The sequence below is a fragment of the Esox lucius genome, chromosome 2, assembly GCF_011004845.1.
Source record: "Esox lucius isolate fEsoLuc1 chromosome 2, fEsoLuc1.pri, whole genome shotgun sequence".
Taxonomy (NCBI): domain Eukaryota; kingdom Metazoa; phylum Chordata; class Actinopteri; order Esociformes; family Esocidae; genus Esox; species Esox lucius.
In genome coordinates this window covers 24,676,776-24,695,884 of record NC_047570.1, presented here as the reverse complement: position 1 = coordinate 24,695,884, position 19,109 = coordinate 24,676,776, and the positions used below count along the sequence as shown (strand labels likewise).

The following is a 19,109-nucleotide window of genomic DNA, read 5'->3' as shown; positions in this document are numbered from 1 at the left end:
ATCAGTCACCTTGCTTACTTCATCAATTTGCTTACTGTTCAAGTAGCCTAGGTTATGCATTTTATCCCCCATCCATTGAATTTGGAAATAATTTAAGAAAGACGCAAGGATTTGTTTGTAATGTAGGATCTATGGAAGTTGGCCAGCCATCCATCAGGCTATTGTATGCAGGCTCCCACCTGAGCCCCACTTTAACCACATTAGCTACAGTACAATGCTATAACAGGGAGAGACACAGGGAATGGGCACCAAGCATGTGACTGGGGCCCTGGTGGGTGTTTTACAAAAGAAATGAGAAGTGGGAGTGCCTGCACGCTGAGCAGCTCTCCAGATAGAGGGGCTCAAATGCGTTTTAAACATTATATATACTCTACCGTTCAAAAGTTTGGGGTCACGTAGAAATATACTTGTTTTCCATGAAAACATACATTAATAAAGTATATAGTCATTGAGGAGGTTAGAAATAATGATTTTTAATTGAATTAATAATTGTGTCCTTCAAACGTAGTATTTACATTTTTGCATTCTAGTTGTCAATTTGTTCAGGTAATCTGATGAGATTTGGCCCCATGCTTCCTCCTCCCAAAAGCGGGGCGAGTTTCAGAAGAAAGTTCAGGCCATTTTGAACCTGCTATCGAACCAACAACTGCTGATGCTCCAGATATACTCAACTAGGCTAAAGGACGGTTTTGTTGCTTCTTTAATTAGCACAGTTTTCAGCTGTGCTAAAAAAAATGTTTGAAAACAGGACTGATGGTTGCTGATAATGGGCCTCTGCATGCCTATGTAGATGTTCCATAAAAATCTGCTGTTTTCAGCTACAATAGTCATTTACAACATTAACAATGTCTACAAATAATTTTATTAACAATGTCTACAACCAATTTTAGGTTATTTTAATGGACATAAACACGCTTTTCTTCTGAAAACAAGGACATTTCTAAGGCACCCCATACTTTAAAACGGTAGTGTGTATATGTAAACCTAAACCTAACCCTGAAATTGTAAATCGCATTTTCCTTATGGGGACCTATTTTTTATGTTTGACTATTTTTGTGGGAACTTTGTTGGGTCCCACATGTGCAAATTAACCTGTTTCTCTCTCTCTCACACACATAGATATACTCTGGGCTGGAATGGAGGCATAGTGTAGTTGTATTTGCACAGAGAGAAGCTAGAGAACACATTAGCACAAGCATCATGTCCCAGTGAATAGAGGCTAGGCAATGCTGTGATTACTAAACTCATTGCTGATCTGTCAAATTGCCTGTCAGCAGCTGATATATTTTTGGCAGACGTCAGCACTTGATTGAATTAGTTTTTGGTGTTTCTGATGAGAGGAGGAACACGGCCACGGTGCTTACCTGCTGTCAAGCGTGGACTGGGGGGACTGTCATTGTGGCTTTGAATGTCATTGTGTTAATTTAAGTATACTACATGCTGCTCATGCTGGGTCTCGTCGATCACAGTGGAATTTACTATGTTCTTGATATTTGGGACATGGCGAATCAATTATTGTTTGTTTCCTACTTTGTTATGTGAGGTCATTTAACTTTGATTTATTCATGAGAGTCTTTGGAACTGAATAGTCTGAAGTACAATGGGTGTGGAGGAAATGCTAGACCCTTTGCAAAAAGTCCTTGAAATCAGCAGATTTCCTTTTTGTAAATAATGGTAAAAAAAAAAGAATTTGCTCCATTTTTATGATCTGCAAAATATCAACAAGACATCTAATTTTATATCCACAATTTATCAACATCATCAAATGACAGTTGGCCAACAGAAGCTCCGGAGGCATAAATGTAGGTCTAACTGGTCCTTTCTATGTTTACTGATAGGATCAGTTTGGTTCCTACCTAATACTGGGGGTTAGATGGGGTCATATTGGTGTAATATTGTGTTTGCCCTGGGGTGAAAATAATTTTATTTGGTATAATAGCGGCACCATCTTATTTCCCATTGGGCACACTTTCAGACAAATTTTCCTGAACTAAGGTTATAAGATCCTGATATGTTTGAAATGTACTTTGAAATGACAGTTGGTATCAGTCATACAATGGCTTTATAAGAAGTAGCATATACAACTGCTTGTGGTTAGACTGGTGGCAGGATATCAGTTTGTAAATATATTCTGAATATATACACGAATATGTAAGTAGCTGGAAAGGCATTTGCCAAAAGTGAGGGACGAGACTGTTAGAAATACAAAGGCCTAATAAATGAATATCAGAAAATACCAGAAAACATAAAGTAACTGCTCATTGTTTCCATATATCTATTAAATATGATCTTGAATTACTTATAGTGAAAGGCATCTGACTGCTGGAGTGTTAGGCGCTATTGTAGCAACAAGCTGACTACCACAGCCAAGCCTAAGCGAGTGGCTGGGAAGCTTCATGGATGTTGCCAATTGACCACCATCGCTCCCTCACACTGCTTGGTTGTCTACAAAGCTAACTGAGGTTGTCAGGTGATTGAGATTGCTCTCACAAACATATGCCCCTGTGGCTTGCTGATTGGATGAGCAGTGGGGGAAAAAGTAGAATTGGCTAGGTGTGAATGTGTAAATAGTTTTCCGTCCAACATTTTTTATTTGAAATGGTGTGGGCATATGACAACAACAGAATGGTAAGGGTGTATATTGGTCATAACAAATTCTAATGTGAGTAGTATGCTGATTGGCCTGCTCATCCTTCCCTAGACTGCTGATTTGCCAGGTCAGGATGACATCTTCCTCCAGTGTTTGTAATTTGAACTACTGCAACGGTAGGAGAAAGCAAAAGCATCTCAGCAAATGAAGTTCTAAAGCGCCCAACCCCCCAGCCCTTCCAGCTCTCATAATAGCTCATCAGAGCACTATTATGTTAGAGATGACTGCCAATGGCAATTGATTGGGTATTCTTTCCCTTCTCAAAACACAGAGTAATATGAATTAATCTCATCATCGGATTCACAGTGAGGAAAGCTTAATGCATTTCCCTGATTCTCTCTGTAGCCTTTAGAGTCTTTTTAAGACAGGATCATGTAAGCTATTTAATTCTTGTCTTTCTAAAACAAATATTGAAGAAAGAAATGTTCTGTTGGCGGAGATACACGATAAAAGGCTTTGAGTGAAAACACAAGCTAGATGGCCTGTCAGTCAGTGTGTTTACTCTGTTGTTTAGCCATTTCTGGCTCTCTCATCCCGACCAGGCTCGTGTTACACAGCTCCTTTGGCCGTGGATCCACTCGGTTAATAAAAGCCTCCTATCCAACGGCTATTTTAAAGCTCTTCTCTGCTGCTGCCTGTTCCTCTCTGCCAAATAGAGCCTTTAGGAGACAGAGATAGAGAATGAGATCTTCAGAGGGAGAGAAAGAAAGACACTGATAGACTTGTTTTTCCAAACATGCTGAGCTTGGAGCTTGGATGTGCTGGGCTAATGCTTTGTCACAGCTTTGCCAAGACTTTGGCTGTTATGTTCCTATACATCCTTTAACCCCAGTTCCTTAGTATAAGAACTTAGTGTAAGAACACCCCATGATAACATTTCTGTGCCATTATCCTGTATGATCAAGTGATTATTCCCCGGACCAGTAAGCCAGTCTTAGTTCCGCCAATGGCAGATTTACCTATTGTCAAAAAGCTTGTATTATAGCTTGGTTTGGTTTAGCCCTAACAAGGACTGTTTCAGGCAACATTTGTCCATCCATCTTGCTCGTCTGATCATTTTAATTACAGAGCGCTCATTGTTTGCTCTGACCCATTTTAGCGTGGGCTCTGCCGTCAGCTGCACAGTCCCCCAATCACACTTAATTTAATCTGGCATTTGACTCAATCAGGGCCATCCGTGAAACAAAAATGAATTGGGAGCAACCATACACAGTATATAACAATAATAAGATTTGTTCTCCCTTGTTGCTGTTCACTGTCCACTGAGATCGTGGACAAACAACATCTATGGTAGGGTAGAGCTAGCTCCTAATGGTCAACATTGATAACTGGTGGCTGGGGACTATTTCTGTGATGTTTGGTAAGAGGAAAAAAAATCCCAAATGGCACCCTATTTCTTTTGTAGTGTTTTGTTTTCACCCTAGAATTCTGGTCAAAAGTAGTGCACTACATAGGAGATGGCATGCCATTTGGGACTGATTTGTTCTCAGAGGAGAGTTGGACTGGTGCCCAATGGAGCCTGTAACTAGAAGCATAATATGACACACCTTGTGAAAATGGGGTCGGCTTTCTAGAGATTTTCAAACTTATACTAAAGAATGCTTTTTCCTTATTGTATTTTCTCTTGAGCTGATTTATTGGAACTGGACAAACAGCATCAATGGTTGTTTTCTTAGTGTGATGTTTTTATTTATATGGATTTTGTTTGTGAAGTAAATGCATATAACGTATATGTAAGGTGTGTGTTAGGAGCATACACCTCAGAGGCAGTTGTATGTGGTAGTAGGGGCATTGGGCAATGGGTTTGTGTTAATGAATAACTAAACACTAACAATCAACTGGCTGAAATCTGCCTGCTGGGGGAGGATATAGCATGCTTCCTCATGTTAGCAATTAGAGAGCCCGGAACTGCAGAGCCCAGAATAACCAGTATTCAGATTCATATCCCAATTTTCCATTTTCATTACCCCAAAAAGTTCAGAGTTCCAAAACTGTAGTTTGTTCACCCGCTAACTTGTAAAGTGTAACTTACTGTTGGGAACAGAGGTAGCACTGCAGACAATTCTCCACATCTGCACAATGTTCCCTGAGTTTGAACAGAGGTGTATCTCTTTGTCTACTATGTGTAATGTAAAAAAGCCAGGGGAAAGGGTAACACTTCAAAGATAAGCCTGGGTTACATTGAGGATAATTACTAGCCGTGTGTAATTCTGAATGCCAGACGTGTGTGTGTGTGTGTGATTGCACTCCCAAAAAAGTAAGTTTGAGGTATTTTAACCCAGCCAGTTAAGTTGTATGAATAATCATCGGTTAATCAGATTTCTTTTTTTAGTGAACATGAATTGGGTTGTTTCAGCACCTGGGTTTTTTAATGTCATCCATTGGTTGTTTCAAGATGAATGACCTGTGATGGGTGTGGCCTTCAAATTGTTACCATTGGCAATCATAAGAGTCACTGTCAATTCACTTGTTAAGTTTGTACTCTGTTACACTGAAGAAAATAGTGCTTTGATTTTACTTGATTTAAATGTGTACATCGGTTCCACATTAATTAAATATATAAGATGAACTCAATGATTATTTTCCAGTGTACTTGATTTTATCATGTCTCCTAAACCTCACGCATAATACTTTTTTGTAAATATTATTTCCCATGTTTTCTTGTTTTTTTAGTGCATATTTAAATGTTCCTTTAATTTTGCTACACATTCAATTTCATTACTACTTTAATTACATTTTCAAAACAGTATTATTCTGGCATTGTTTACCATTAACAGGAAGGGTCATTTGGTTCCGAAATGGCTCTTTATTTAAAATCCATAAACATCTGAATTTGATGGACAAAAATACATTATGTAAAGCCTAATTATCCTAGATTGTCAGTAAAAAAATAAAAAATTCTCCAGCAGTTGGTTAATCCAAACAAGCCTGCATTTCTTGCAGTGTATGAGGAGGTACAACTATGCATCTGGATTTAGGTAAAAAGATAGATGTTTCTATGGTTATTATCAGGCTTAGTAGATTGTTTAGGGTTGGGGTTAGGGTAAAGGGTTAGGTTTAGGGTAAGGTAAATGTGAAAATAGGATTTTGATTAGGATTTCTTTTTTGGGTCCCCACAGGAGAGTCAAATAAATGTGTGTGTGTGTGTGTGTGTGTGTGCGTGTGCTTGCTTCTCAGTATGCTTGACGTACCCCGGCCATGTCAGATCTCAGAGTTCCACAGAGGGGGGAAGGGAGGGCCACTCCTTATTGACAGATGTTCCACAGTTGAGGTTATCTACAACACGCTGTGGCTTGGTGTGTGTGTGTGCGTGTGTGTTTGAACCACAGTGCTCAGATGCAGTTCAGTGGGAGAGGTCCAGGTAAAGACGTCTGTAAACGGTTTGTCTTGAATGTTTAAAACCACCTGCTTTTCCAACTGCTAGCAAAGCTTGTGGCTTCCCTTCTCATTGGTGCGCTACGCTGTTAACATTGCTGCTTATTCTCCACTCTCTCTCCAGGGCATAGACTAATTAATGGATACCATTCGCAGTTGATTAGCTGCAGTTCTTTCGGTAATTACATTCGCATACTAACCACTCAGAAGAAAAGGAGGGAGGAAAAAACAAACGAGTGGAAAATAAATTAATGCACTTCTCACTTCGCTCTGGTCTTAATTTGTTTCCACTATTGTTTGGCCTCCACTGAAGATAAGAAACAATTTTTCCTCTTCCTCTGTATTTGAGTTGTTCCTCATACTTTTTCAGTAGAATGACTTAGTAATAAATACACAAAAGAGATTATTCAGTGCTTTGTGCGAATGGGGAGCATGTCTCACAGAGTAGGCTGGGGTTTGTGTTGCTGTTGTAGCCTGGTCACAGAGAGGTGCATTGTGCTCCAGGCCTCAGCTGCTAGCCCATAATTCTTCATTCTGTGCCCCATTGTTCCTACCTGTCAGCACTCTTGTGTCTCAGAAGAAAGGAAGTAGCTGCCATTTTGCTGGGATGGCCGTGTGTGTGGATTTAGGGGGTCGTCGTGAACGCATTGCACAGTGCTGTTGCTATTTCTAAACTAAACTAAATTACACATTTTTAAATAGCTCATCTAGCCACACTTCACTCATGCTTTCACTAAACCAATCCAAACCCAAACTCCCCATATCCTAGTGAAAATCCCCCACCATCTTGTTTTTGTTCCTCAGCAGAATTCTCAGTTGGGTTACTTGAAGTTAATAACCTGCCAGAGCATCTTGATACTTGGCTTTGTGATGCAAACCCATCCTTAATTACCATCCCATAAGGCATGAATAGCCAGCCCAGATTCTCATTACCTTTCACGGAATTGGCTACAACCTCTCAAAATACATCATTCTACTATGTGACAATAGAACATGTGGCAGAACTCACTCACCTAAGCAAGAACAAATAGCAGTAAAGTCAACATCTAAACATAAACAAAATAAATGCTAGTGATAATGTTTGAATGTAGTCTGTGAGAGGGATAATCTGTGTTACACTGATTTGACAGTCTTGATACAGAGACATAACAATGGTCTGTTGTCCTTTCTTGCAGTTTGCAAACAACAACAACTACATGAATATGGCGGATGTGGCTGGAGGTGTCGATGTAAGTACAATATCTATGCTACTAGACCATCTTATCTCCTCTTTCCCCCTTCTCTACATTCTGATGTCCGGGCCAATATTGGAAATGTAGGGCATTCAATTGATGAGGTGAAGATGTCAGAGCTAACAAATAGAGTTTGCCCTTGAGTAGACTGGCATATCAGCTATACTAAATTGTAGTTTTGTGGTGTACGTAGTTATGAACAGAAATGTGTCTGTTCATTTTGTCATTGGAGCTGATGTTAGTTTTCCTCAAACATTTCTTTAAACAATGTTGTTAATTTCTAAACAGAAACATGGAGCTGCCTTCTCAAACATAAATATATTCATTAAAGCTATATTATACGATCAAAGGAAGAAGACTGTATGCATAGGAATTAACACAAACATTTGTCTTTTCAAATTCCCAGTAGATCAACACCTGATTTCTGCAGTTACTAAATCATGATGATCAAATTGGACATTCTACTATCAAAAGGTGCAGCATTATGGGAAATTCCTCTGCTTTTATACATATTACACCAAACAATTTGCAACACACTAAGTATAAAACAATCCCTGATCTAGGGAAAATGCTAAATAACCACATTGTGTACCCAATTTATTCATCAGTATAATCACAATTCAATTACATCTATTTAATACAAATATTGGTGTGGTTATAGGTATGTGCAAACCAGGAAAGGGCAAAGCAGTGGAGTAGCACAACTGATATGCAAAGCTCTGTAAGGAAAGGTCATAATGTTGTAAATGCTGAAATATAAAACATGACATTGGAGTTATCCAAAGTTACCTAAAAGTCACAACATGTACAAAATAATGTTACAAATCGTGACAGTCATTTATTTGTCTAACTTGCACCCCATATTGTATCTGATTGACTAATGACTTTCGCAGTCATAGTCTTTCGCAGTTATTTGCAGTGTATCTACTGTTTCCAGTTAGTATCGACAGCTGGAAACAGTGAAGCTGGAAACAGTGAAGAAATACATTGCTACCTCATTTCTTCTAATGAAAACAACAAAAACACTATTCAGTGTTTGATATTATTGATGACAACTGTATTTACATTTTAGCACACTGGGTCTAACTGCAAAACTAGACCAGAGATGTCACTAGAGCATGTTACACTGGAAATGTGAGGAGATGAACAGAGATGAACAAACATTAGTGAAGCAATGGCTGAGATTTCTTAAGAACTACATTAAGTTGGGCTGTCCGTGCTCTATGTCTATCTAATTTGGTAGGCTATAAAATTTGAGTATGGTAGTAATCACGCTCAGTATGAGACTAATCTATTTAAAACAAATACATCCTGAGAGTTTGTTCGCTGTTCATTTGTGACACTGCAATTATTTATTAACGTGCAGTTAGCTGCAAACATATAGCCTATATATGGGAATAAACTAATGGACAGAGAAGTTGGATATGGTTATATTTTAAGAAGCAAAAATCTATAAAACAGCTTTTTCTAAACTGCTTTCCTTCATCACAAGCAGAGAGGAAACAAAACAAAGTTGATGTTAATAACAGTATGTGTAGAAGTCAACAAAAGGCATTTATTCTATTTATTTTTGACATAATTCAGATTTGCAACCAAATATTTATTCTGCAGCAATCAGTATTCTTATTATAGCAACAACTACAATAACTTTTTATAGCATGACTCAATTGATCACCATGAGAACCAATGTCTATGGTCTAGTTTGGAATTAAGATATGCAATCCACAAATAGTTGGAACCAACAGACAACTGACATGTTCAGAGCCATGTCAGATTTCTTTCTACACACTGGCCAATGTGATATGCAGAAATTAATTATCTACCAATACCTTATACAATGGTTATACTTTTAACCACATTTTGGCACCTGGGCAAATCTGTTTGAATCTATAATGGCTTGGAATAATAATAATATTGTGAATATTTTAATTACAAAGAGATTGATAGTAAGATTAGTCAAGTTTAATGTACATCCCTTTCTTCTGAAAATCTTGTGGTGTGTCTACCTCAACAGCCCTCCAACCAATATGACAGTATGTAGTAAGTAAGTTAGGGATACACCTGTTTTGGTCATGTTCAGACATGTTCATGGAGACTGAGGATAGGCATGGCCATCCAACACAAATGCACTGTCACTCTGTTGAGCCCTTAAATGTCATGTGGCATATATTTCAGTGTGAATAATCAGTGTACTGCATGTCATGCGTAGAATCGGTTTGAAACTATAGTTGAGCTACTGAACTCATATTCATCTCTGAGCATTGGTAACTGGTATATTAAACTACAGTTCCAGTCAAAGGTTTGGGCACACCTCATTCAAGGGTATTTAGTTATACAATTTTCCATATTGTAAAATAATATTGAATACATCAAAACTATAAAATAACACATGTAATCATGTAGCAGCCCAAAAAGTGTTAAACAGATTCAAAACCAGGCTTTTGGCTGGTACTGTATATTAATGTAGAATCTTCAGTTTAGCCAACCACTTTTTTGCCCTCGCTCCTGCCTTGTCATTAGGGAGAACAATAGAAGAAAATGTATCTACCCATTGTAGTTTAAACAGAATAATCTCATACTTTTTAGTTTTCCATAGGCTAATCCTATCTAAACAGAAAGTGAACCTGCCCAGGGGTTATAACATTTTTTAACTGCTAAATATTATTGGCAAACAAATGTTCGTGTTCCAGAGAGTTGAATGCAGCTCACAAGCAGAGTGACTGCCAGTGATAATCCTGCTATTAAACACATTTCGCCATGAGTCTGAGAGAACATTTAAAAGTTTTAAAGCTCATTTCTTTTCTAGACATTATTGCCAATAGTTTCCATCTGCAGCTTTTTTGAACACTTCAACAAATTTGGTTTTGGAATCTTTCATATGATTTATTTCACCGTTATTTAACTAGGTTAGTCTACTAAAATATTAAAAAATATTATTATTCTGGCCCCAAAGCACATGTCCTTCGACAATAATAAGGCCCTGACAATTTAAGTGCAACAGCTCTTTGCTTAATGATGGAAAAAAATATATATTCAGGGGTTGTTAGTGAAGATAGGACATTTGATAAATATTTTACCGAACATGTATTTTTGGGGTTGATTAAAACAAATTTGATCTGACCCCAGATTGAAAAGCAATTAATCTATCCTGCTCACTTAACCATGTACCAACCATACAACAGTGAAAATGCATGTCTTTGTTATGTTAAGGCAAAAACAGGCCAGTCCACCTCTTGGCCGTTCATCTTGCATTCAATGGTTTGCTGATTCCATGGTGTGATTTGACCCCCCCCACCAGTGTTGATGATTCCAAGTACTTGCTTTAGATTCTTGCCTTGCCTAATTCTGTAGGATGGCACAAAATACTTCCCACAATTTAGCAATTTGGCCAGATAGTATAGACTTTAAATTAATCACAGTGAATAAATTGTCATTAAGCAGCTGCCAATGGGCTTCTGGAAAAAAATTATGGTCACTGTCTATACATAGAAATCTTAAATCCAATGTTTGCTGCCTGCAAATTTCAAACAGGCATTGTGGTAGACAGGAATGCTGAGGGGTGTGTATACATTGTCTATTCTGGGATGTAGCTCAGCGTTTGGGGCTTATTGTTGGTTTACATTCATTGGAGTGCTAGTAGCATGTATTATTATACCATTTGTTTATTATACAGTTTAACTAGCTACCCTAACTTTAATCAAACAGTCTATTTGAACTTTGTGGTAATGCTATCATGACTTGAGTATTACAAAATTGTCTACAGTTTTTTAAGTTTCATATCAGTTAGATTGCACCTTTTAATAGGCAGTAACTTCCTTGGGCCTATTAATAATCCCAAAAGAACAGTTTTTGTGGAGAACCCAAACCTACACTGACTACTACTACTACTACTACTACTACTACATTTTAACCTGGTCTTTGTTTTCTCTTCACATGAGTCATACTCAGTTGTACTGTTTGGCTGTAAATGGTTGCCGTCAGTAGAGAGCATTGACCAGACTATCTGAGCAGAACCAACTGGTTGCATAAAGAGCAATCTAACCTGTTTACAGAGCAGTTCTTGCACACCGAGATTGCCATTCAAGGTCCTTTCTCCCACTCCACAAAAAAGGCTCCATTCTTACATGAAAAAACTGCCTCTCTATAATGCTGCCTTCATTGTTTTGTTTAAATCATAATTTAACAAATACCCCATTTGTGATTATATGGGCTTATATGTATTTTTCAATTAGGCTATCTAAGAAGCACTCAAAATGTTATATTTCAACAGAATAGATTTGGTTATGCCTAAATCTAAAGAAGAGTGAAGCAAAAGAAAAATGCTGGGCAGAGCATGCCCAGAAACTCAGGGCTGAGCTGTACCAAAGCGAAATTGGAGCGGGACAGATAGCTGCCACTCCAGAATTTTGGAAACCTGCCCTGCACTCAAGCCAAATTATGTGCTCTGCTCCTTGCTTCATTCTATCTTTACTCCGCACACACTCTGGCAGTGACAAATTATTCAGTCACCCTGTCAGCATGGATGCTCTATTGTATGTTTATCCAATTAGAAAAAGCTCAGTATTATTTTTATGTTATAATGTCAAAATCACTGCTCAATCTGGTGCAAAAACTTCTAATTGTTACATTTAGAGCCTTGTTGGCTTGGTTTTTAACTTTATTTTACTACAGTCTGAAGCACTGGCTTAATAACTACTACTTTTGTTATTTGCATGTATTATTACATAGTTCTGGTTTTACTTTTGTTGTTAGTTATTCTTTTTGAAATCAAACAAAAAATAATTAATGTTATTATGGATGTCTGTAATAGCGACAGTCTCGTACTACTGGGCTACTGGGTTTACGTTAGCTGGCAAATGTCAGCTTTTCACCGGTATCAGGTGTAGTTTTCTGGCAAATGAAAATATCAACGGCCAATATGTCCAGTGGGAAATATGCCAAATGAATAAATGAATAGATTAATAACATATTCAATAATCTAATATTGTGTTACCTGTAATATTGTGTTACCCATATGATGTGTGGTTAGCCTTATATGATGTGTGGGTAGTTCTTACAGTAAGACATTACTGAGTGTTTGGTCATGTGACTTGGTGGTGGTGCCAGATTCAAACGCCACACAGTCACGCAGCAACTCCAGCATACCACTCTGAAATATCAAAGGCAAAGCAGGCATCCTCGGTCCAGTTTAATAAAAAAAACAAGTGATGGTGCAATTGAGGCCAGCAAGACCACAGAAAAGCGTAGTTATTTGAAATAGCCTTGTTATTTGAAATACCATTCCTTACATAGCAAAATGTGCTTCAACATTTAATATACAATGGGACAACATATATTGATAATATTCATACATTTTAATGTGCATTATCTTATTAGGAAATATGGTTGGAAAGGACAATAATCGGGTTACAACATGTATCAAAATATTTGACAATATTTTTTCCTTTGATATAATAAATATGCGTTGATGTGACAAATAATTGACTAAAATGCATTTGTCTATACAACAATAATGTACCAAAGTTAGGCTATGGTGCATTGCAAAACACTTCTAAACTACATTTAAACATACTAAAATTTAGAAGCACATTTTCAGTAAGTGATCTGCCTGCAGAGCTATCAAACGCTCGGACATCCTATGGAAACATAATTCAAATGGTATTTGTTGAGAGGTTTCTAACATTGGCCTCAAAATCCCTTATTCAATTTGGAAAAATAATTTTAGAATCAAAATATTGTGCAAAATGAAATTTTCTATACAAATTATTTCGATCAGGCAATTACATAGGCCTACTTGCCACAGTTCTAGCTGTAGCCTATATGCACAGTTCCCAAAGATTGTGAAGAGTTCATTGTGCTGACTAATTAAAATAAAAAAACATGTGTTGGATCATAGTTTGTGTTTTAATGCTGTTTAATTGTTGGCTATTATATGGCTATTTAAAAAATGTGTCCAGTAGCTGCTCTATATGGTCGGAATTCTTGAATTTTAATGGCCGTCAAAAAAGTCTATTGTAAACTCTGGTTGGTTAATTGTAACAACATATTAGCCATATTAATACCGTTATTCCCCGTTTATAACCCACACCGCGTATATACCGCATAATTAATTTTATAGATGTGTGTATACAAACCTGAGTATTAACCGCACCCATATATAAACCGCATTTGCATGGAGAACTGACCTTTCGCAAAACCCCTCTCCTAAACGGTTCATATCCAATCCTACATTAGCAACCAGTCACTCCTTGAAGAAGGTCCATCAAGCTTTCGTCGTTAAGGCTCAACATGGTGAAACAGTGTGCCTTAGCTCCAGTACCTGCTGCAAATCCGACAGCAGGTACCCGACATGTTTAGAGGGGAGAGTCATTTTATAATGATTTCTCTTGGGTCAGGAAATGCTTTAGTCAACATTTATATATAATTATTCATTAGACAATTATCATTATTCATTATAACAATGTTATATAATGCTGAAATTATAGCTATTTGTGCTAATGTGACCATTAATACAACTAACTGGCTAATAAAAAAAATAAGAGGCCACTGCAAAATTATCAGTTTTTCAGGTTTTACTATTCATAGGTATGTGTTTGAGTAAAAAATTGTTTTGTTTTATTCTATAAACTAATGACAACATTACTCTCAAATTTCAAATAGAAATATTGTCATTTAGAGTATTTATTTGTTGAGCATTGTTTTTAGACCTCAAATAATGCAAAGAAAACTTATATAAATTTTTCAACAACAAAATACTAATGTTTTAACTTAGGAAGAGTTCAGAAATCAATATTTGGTGGAATAACCCTGATTTTTAATAACATCTTTCATGCGTCTTGGCATGCTCTCCACCAGTCTGTCACATTGCTGTTGGGTAACTTTATGCCACTCCTGGCACAAGAATTCAAGTAGTTCGGCTTTGTTTGACGGCTTGTGACCATCCATCTTCCTCTTGATCAAATTCCAGAGGTTTTCAATGGGGTTCAGGTCTGGAGATTGTGCTGGCCATGACAGGGTCTTGATCTGGTGGTCCTCCACCCACTCCTTGATTGACCTGGCTGTGTGGCATGGAGTATTTTCCTGCTGGAAAAAAACAATTGTCAGAGTTGGGGAACATTGTCGGATGAGAGGGATGCAGGTGTTCTTCCAGGATAACCTTGTACTTGGCTTGATTCATGCGTCCTTAACAAAGACAAATCTGCCCGATTCCAGCCTAGCTGAACCATCCACAGATCATCACTGATCCTCCACCAAATCTCACTGTGGGTGTGAGACACTGTGGCTTGTAGGCCTCTCCAGGTCTCTGTCTAACCATTAGATGACCAGGTGTTGGGCAAAGCTGAAAATGTGACTCGTCAAAGAAGATGACCTTACCAAATGTAGCACATCCACTTATTGTCACTTAGACATCAATAGCAACCACAGCGAACTAGCCAACGTGGAGGGTACTGACTGGTGGCGAGCATACCATACTTACGTACATGGACACCAAGCAAGCTAGTTTACTATAATATGTATCAGAATTATTATAATATTATATATAGCCTACCAACTGTGATAAGCCTGCTTATCACAGTAACATTACATTTGCTAAACGTCATGTATCCCTTGGCTCCATTCTCTCTGTTCTCTCTCCATTCTCTAACACAGATCAGTGGACATATATTTTTATATCTGTATTTAAGCCACGGTTATAAACAGGAAATTACAGTACTTCTGCGCTTGACTGAAACATGTATTATCATAGTTTGATGTTATATGATTTTTGGAAGCAAGTGTGAGGAACAGTGTTCTGCCGCTGAACAGCCTTTCAATAGAGCTAATAACGTTAGAGTTGATTTCAGAGTTTCTTGGTCCAGGAATCTCAATAAGGTAGGTGAATGGGCATCATCTTAGTTAAACTTTGTGATTGGTCCACCCAAGTGACCCTCCACCACCTAGAGCATAGTGCATAAAAAATGCATTCAGACTAAGCCAAAGCCGATGGAATTTGGTAACCATCAGTGGTCCATTGCCGGCATTGGTAAATTTGGTAACATTTTGGATTTTTGTGAATGGAATATCAGAAAAATGCCAAACAAGAAAGTGTTTGTGCTGTAGTGCCATCTTCTGGTTTGGAGTATTTTGACAAAGCTGACAGTGGGGAATATGTACTATCTGAAACAAAAAAGGACTCAGCAAGCACCAACATGTCTTAATGGTGTTAAGTACACTTGGCAGAAAAACAAGAGAACATACCTTTCTATGTTCTGCTTAACACATCACATCTATCTCACAGTTTGAGAAAGATATACTGTCATTGCCTCAATAGTGATGCTAATACCATGATGTTCAAGTTGTTGCAGTTCAGCAGGGTCTCTTCTGACAGTGTTCGAACTCACACACAGTGACTGGAACTCAGTTTTATAAAAGTTTTGTGGGGAGACCTTGCATTGGGGGCATCCGTCCTCTATATCCAGGGGCTGCTGAGGCTTTAGAAATAGAGGCCACGCCAGCACAAGCTGTTCAGAGAGCATTCAGCCCCAGCTGTGTAGGCCAGTGTGGCAGCACTAGCTGGGTGGGGGCTGGTGGTAGGGGAGGGCAGCAGATCTAATTTGCATTTTATCAAAAGGACAACTGTTTCCAGTGTTACAGCGCAGATGGCATTGTACTTCAGTCCATGTTTTTTGTGTGTGTCTGCATGTGTGCTTTGGTGCCAGTAAAGAAAGAAAGAAATGCCCTAGTGTTCGCACAGACAGATACTTTTCCCCCCTAATGAAACAGGATTGGAGTGTTTGTGAAGTATTGTTTCTTGTAACCTGAACTGAGGAGAAATTAAAGTGACTTTCCACTTTGAGTCGTGTAATTCACACTGAAATTAGTTTTCTCTCCACTTCAACACTGTGTTAATCTAGTTAATGTGTCAGCCCTGGGCTCTGGGAGCACTGGAAGGGAAGGCTTACGTACCAGGGCCAGCCAAAATGGATCCAGCTACATGACGAACACATAACTTTGACAGCAGCTATATTTAAACATATGCATTCTACATCGAGACATTGTGTACTCAAAAAGATCATTGTTTAAAAGAAAAACATCCAGTTCTCTTGGAACTCTTGTGTAATATAGAACACTGGTTTATGAGTCATCTATACACAAACAAGTATGACTTTTTTCTTTCTGTACAACTGAAATTTAGAGATACATAAACTATGTTTATTCAAATTGATAAATGAATGTTGGATACTTAGATGGCTAGTGTATACCAAAATGTATTATCTGATGGATAAAAACGGGCTGGTGTATTATTACCTTTGGCACTTACAGAATGAGATAAGATGACCTTGTGTTAAGACATACATCCTAACAGTGAGGCTTGACAGCTCTTCTTAAAGAATATGATACTGTACACCAGGATTCAATTTCACTCAGTGGTGGATATCACTTCTCCCTTCCAATTAAATTAGACAGGAGTAATGATATATTGATATATAGAAATGGATTTCAGATGGTTACCAATTTGAAATATGTTGATTGTGGGCCAATGGTTATTTTGTCATTTGAGTAGCTATGTGCTCCTGTGCCTCTCCTGACTCTGTTGATCCTAGGACCTATTATATTCAGTAATTGCATGGCCCTGCCTTTAACAAGTCTTGGTTATTGCATCAGTGAATTGGATTACAGAAGTTTATTGAAAGACTGAACGATATTGCCTCAAAAGCTTTTTCTTGCTCGTGTCTTGATATTGGGAGCTGGTTCTAGATGGAATATTAGATACGTAAGAACCCTGCATGGTTCTCATTAGATTTGGGTATCATTTCAATTTCATTGATTCCGATAATGCTTATCAAATCCGGTTCTTATCGAATCCCAGTTCCGATTCCAATATTTTTCGGAGAGAAGAAATACAACATATTTTCAAGAAGTAAAATTGCCTAACCTTTTTTCTTTGCACATTTAGATTATAATCAGTCAACTGTCAACGGTCAACTGACTGGACACAGGAAGGTTTATTTAAAAAAAATAAAAAATACATATATTCTTTCTTATAAGGAATGTTCAACAAAAACATTTACAAACCAAAACTATTTAAATAAATAATATAAAAATATATATGTGTTAAAGAATGGAGAGAGAACAGAGAGAATGGAGCCAAGGGATACATGACATTGTCTAGCTAAGTTAATGTTACTGTGATAAGCGGACTTTCTAGTTTTAAAGAAAGAAATTACAAGCAAGCTTTGAGGATGACATTCATTTAACCACAGACAAGTTGGTAGGTTATATATATAATGCTTGTTCTCCCCACTGTATGCATATATATATATATATATATATATATATATATATAAAATAAAATATATATATTATAGTATATAGAATATATATTCTGTGGGGAGAACAAGTATTTGATACACTGCCGATTTTGCAGGTTTCCTACTTACAAAGCATGTTTAAGGTCTGTCATTTTTATCATAGGTACCCTTAACATGTGAGAGATGGAATCGAAAAACAAAAATCCAGAAAATCACATTGTATGATTTTTTTATAATTAATTAGCATTTTATTGCATTTTAATGCATTACATAAGTATTTGATCTACTACCAACCAGTAAGAATTCCGGCTCTCACAGACCTGTTAGTTTTTCTTTAAGAAGCCCTCCTGTTCTCCACTCATTACCTGTATTAACTGCACCTGTTTGAACTCTTTACCTGTATTAAAGACACCTCTCCACACACTCAATCAAACAGACTCCAACCTCTCCACAATGGCTAAGACCAGACAGCTGTGTAAGGACATCAGGGATAAAATTGTAGAACTGCACAAGGCTAAGGAGTGGCTCCTTAAGAAGCATCTCAAGGTCTTGGAGTGGCCTAGCCAGTCTCCAGACCTGAACCCAATAGAAAATCTTTGGAGGGAGCTGAAAATCCGTATTCCACAGCGACAGCCCCAAAACCTGAAGGATCTGGAGAAGGTCTGTATGGAGGAGTGGGCCAAAATCCCTGCTGCAGTGTGTGCAAACCTGGTCAAGAACTCCAGGAAATGTATGATCTCTGTAATTGCAAACAAAGGTTTCTGTACCAAATATTAAGTTCTGCTTTTCTGATGTATCAAATACTTATGTCATGCAATAAAATGTGCTTGCACCCCATGGGAAGTGACTTGATGTTGTCGAGTTGTTCAGTAGAAAGTTTGGTTCTTTTGAGTCATTTCGTTGCCTACATTTTGTTGCCTTATAATGCTACTGTCTTGATCTATTTTTCTTTGCGAACGTAAAACTAACAGCGTGTTCCGTGGTTAGGTAGAACTCCACTACCAGTCGTTCAAATGACACAAACCTTTCAACTGAACGATAAAACTGACCGAGTCAGTCGTTCACAGGTTTTTGTTACTTAGGCAAAGGCAGCGGCTCCGTGCTTGTTTTCATCTTTTTTTTCATGGCATCAGTAATCAACTAACTACATGTATTATTATAGCCTGTGTTCAATTATCAGTTATTAACAATGTCTTTATGATGTTCCTATCTTGATCTATTTTTCTATGCGAGTGTACATAGAAGTTGATCGGAGAACTCAGCTGGGGGACAGGGTATGACGCAAGTAATCATGTTGTAGTAATCCGCTGTTAAACGTTCGAATGAACAATACAACTGAACGAGTCACTAGAGAAAAAAATTGACTTTTGAGTCCCGAGTCACTAAAACATTTGTTCAAAATGAACAAATCGTTTGCAAACTGCACATCACCAGTCAGTACCCTTCACGTTGGCTAGCTCGCTGTGGTTGCTATTGATGTCTAAGTGACAATAAGGGTGTGCTAAATTTGAGGATATAACTTCAATATAACTTCAATATTAAAATGAATATGGAGTGCAA

At 37.8% G+C, this 19,109-nt stretch overlaps 1 protein-coding gene across 1 annotated transcript in view; it reads left to right on the top strand.

Annotated features, from left to right (window-relative positions):
• Positions 1 to 19,109, top strand: part of tox3 (TOX high mobility group box family member 3) — a 71,010-nt gene that overhangs the window by 32,970 nt on the left and 18,931 nt on the right. Inside the window, exon 2 of the mRNA XM_010892652.4 lies at positions 7,201 to 7,254. Within this exon, the coding sequence (XP_010890954.1) occupies positions 7,201 to 7,254 (54 nt within the window). The remainder of the gene's footprint in view (positions 1 to 7,200; positions 7,255 to 19,109) is intronic.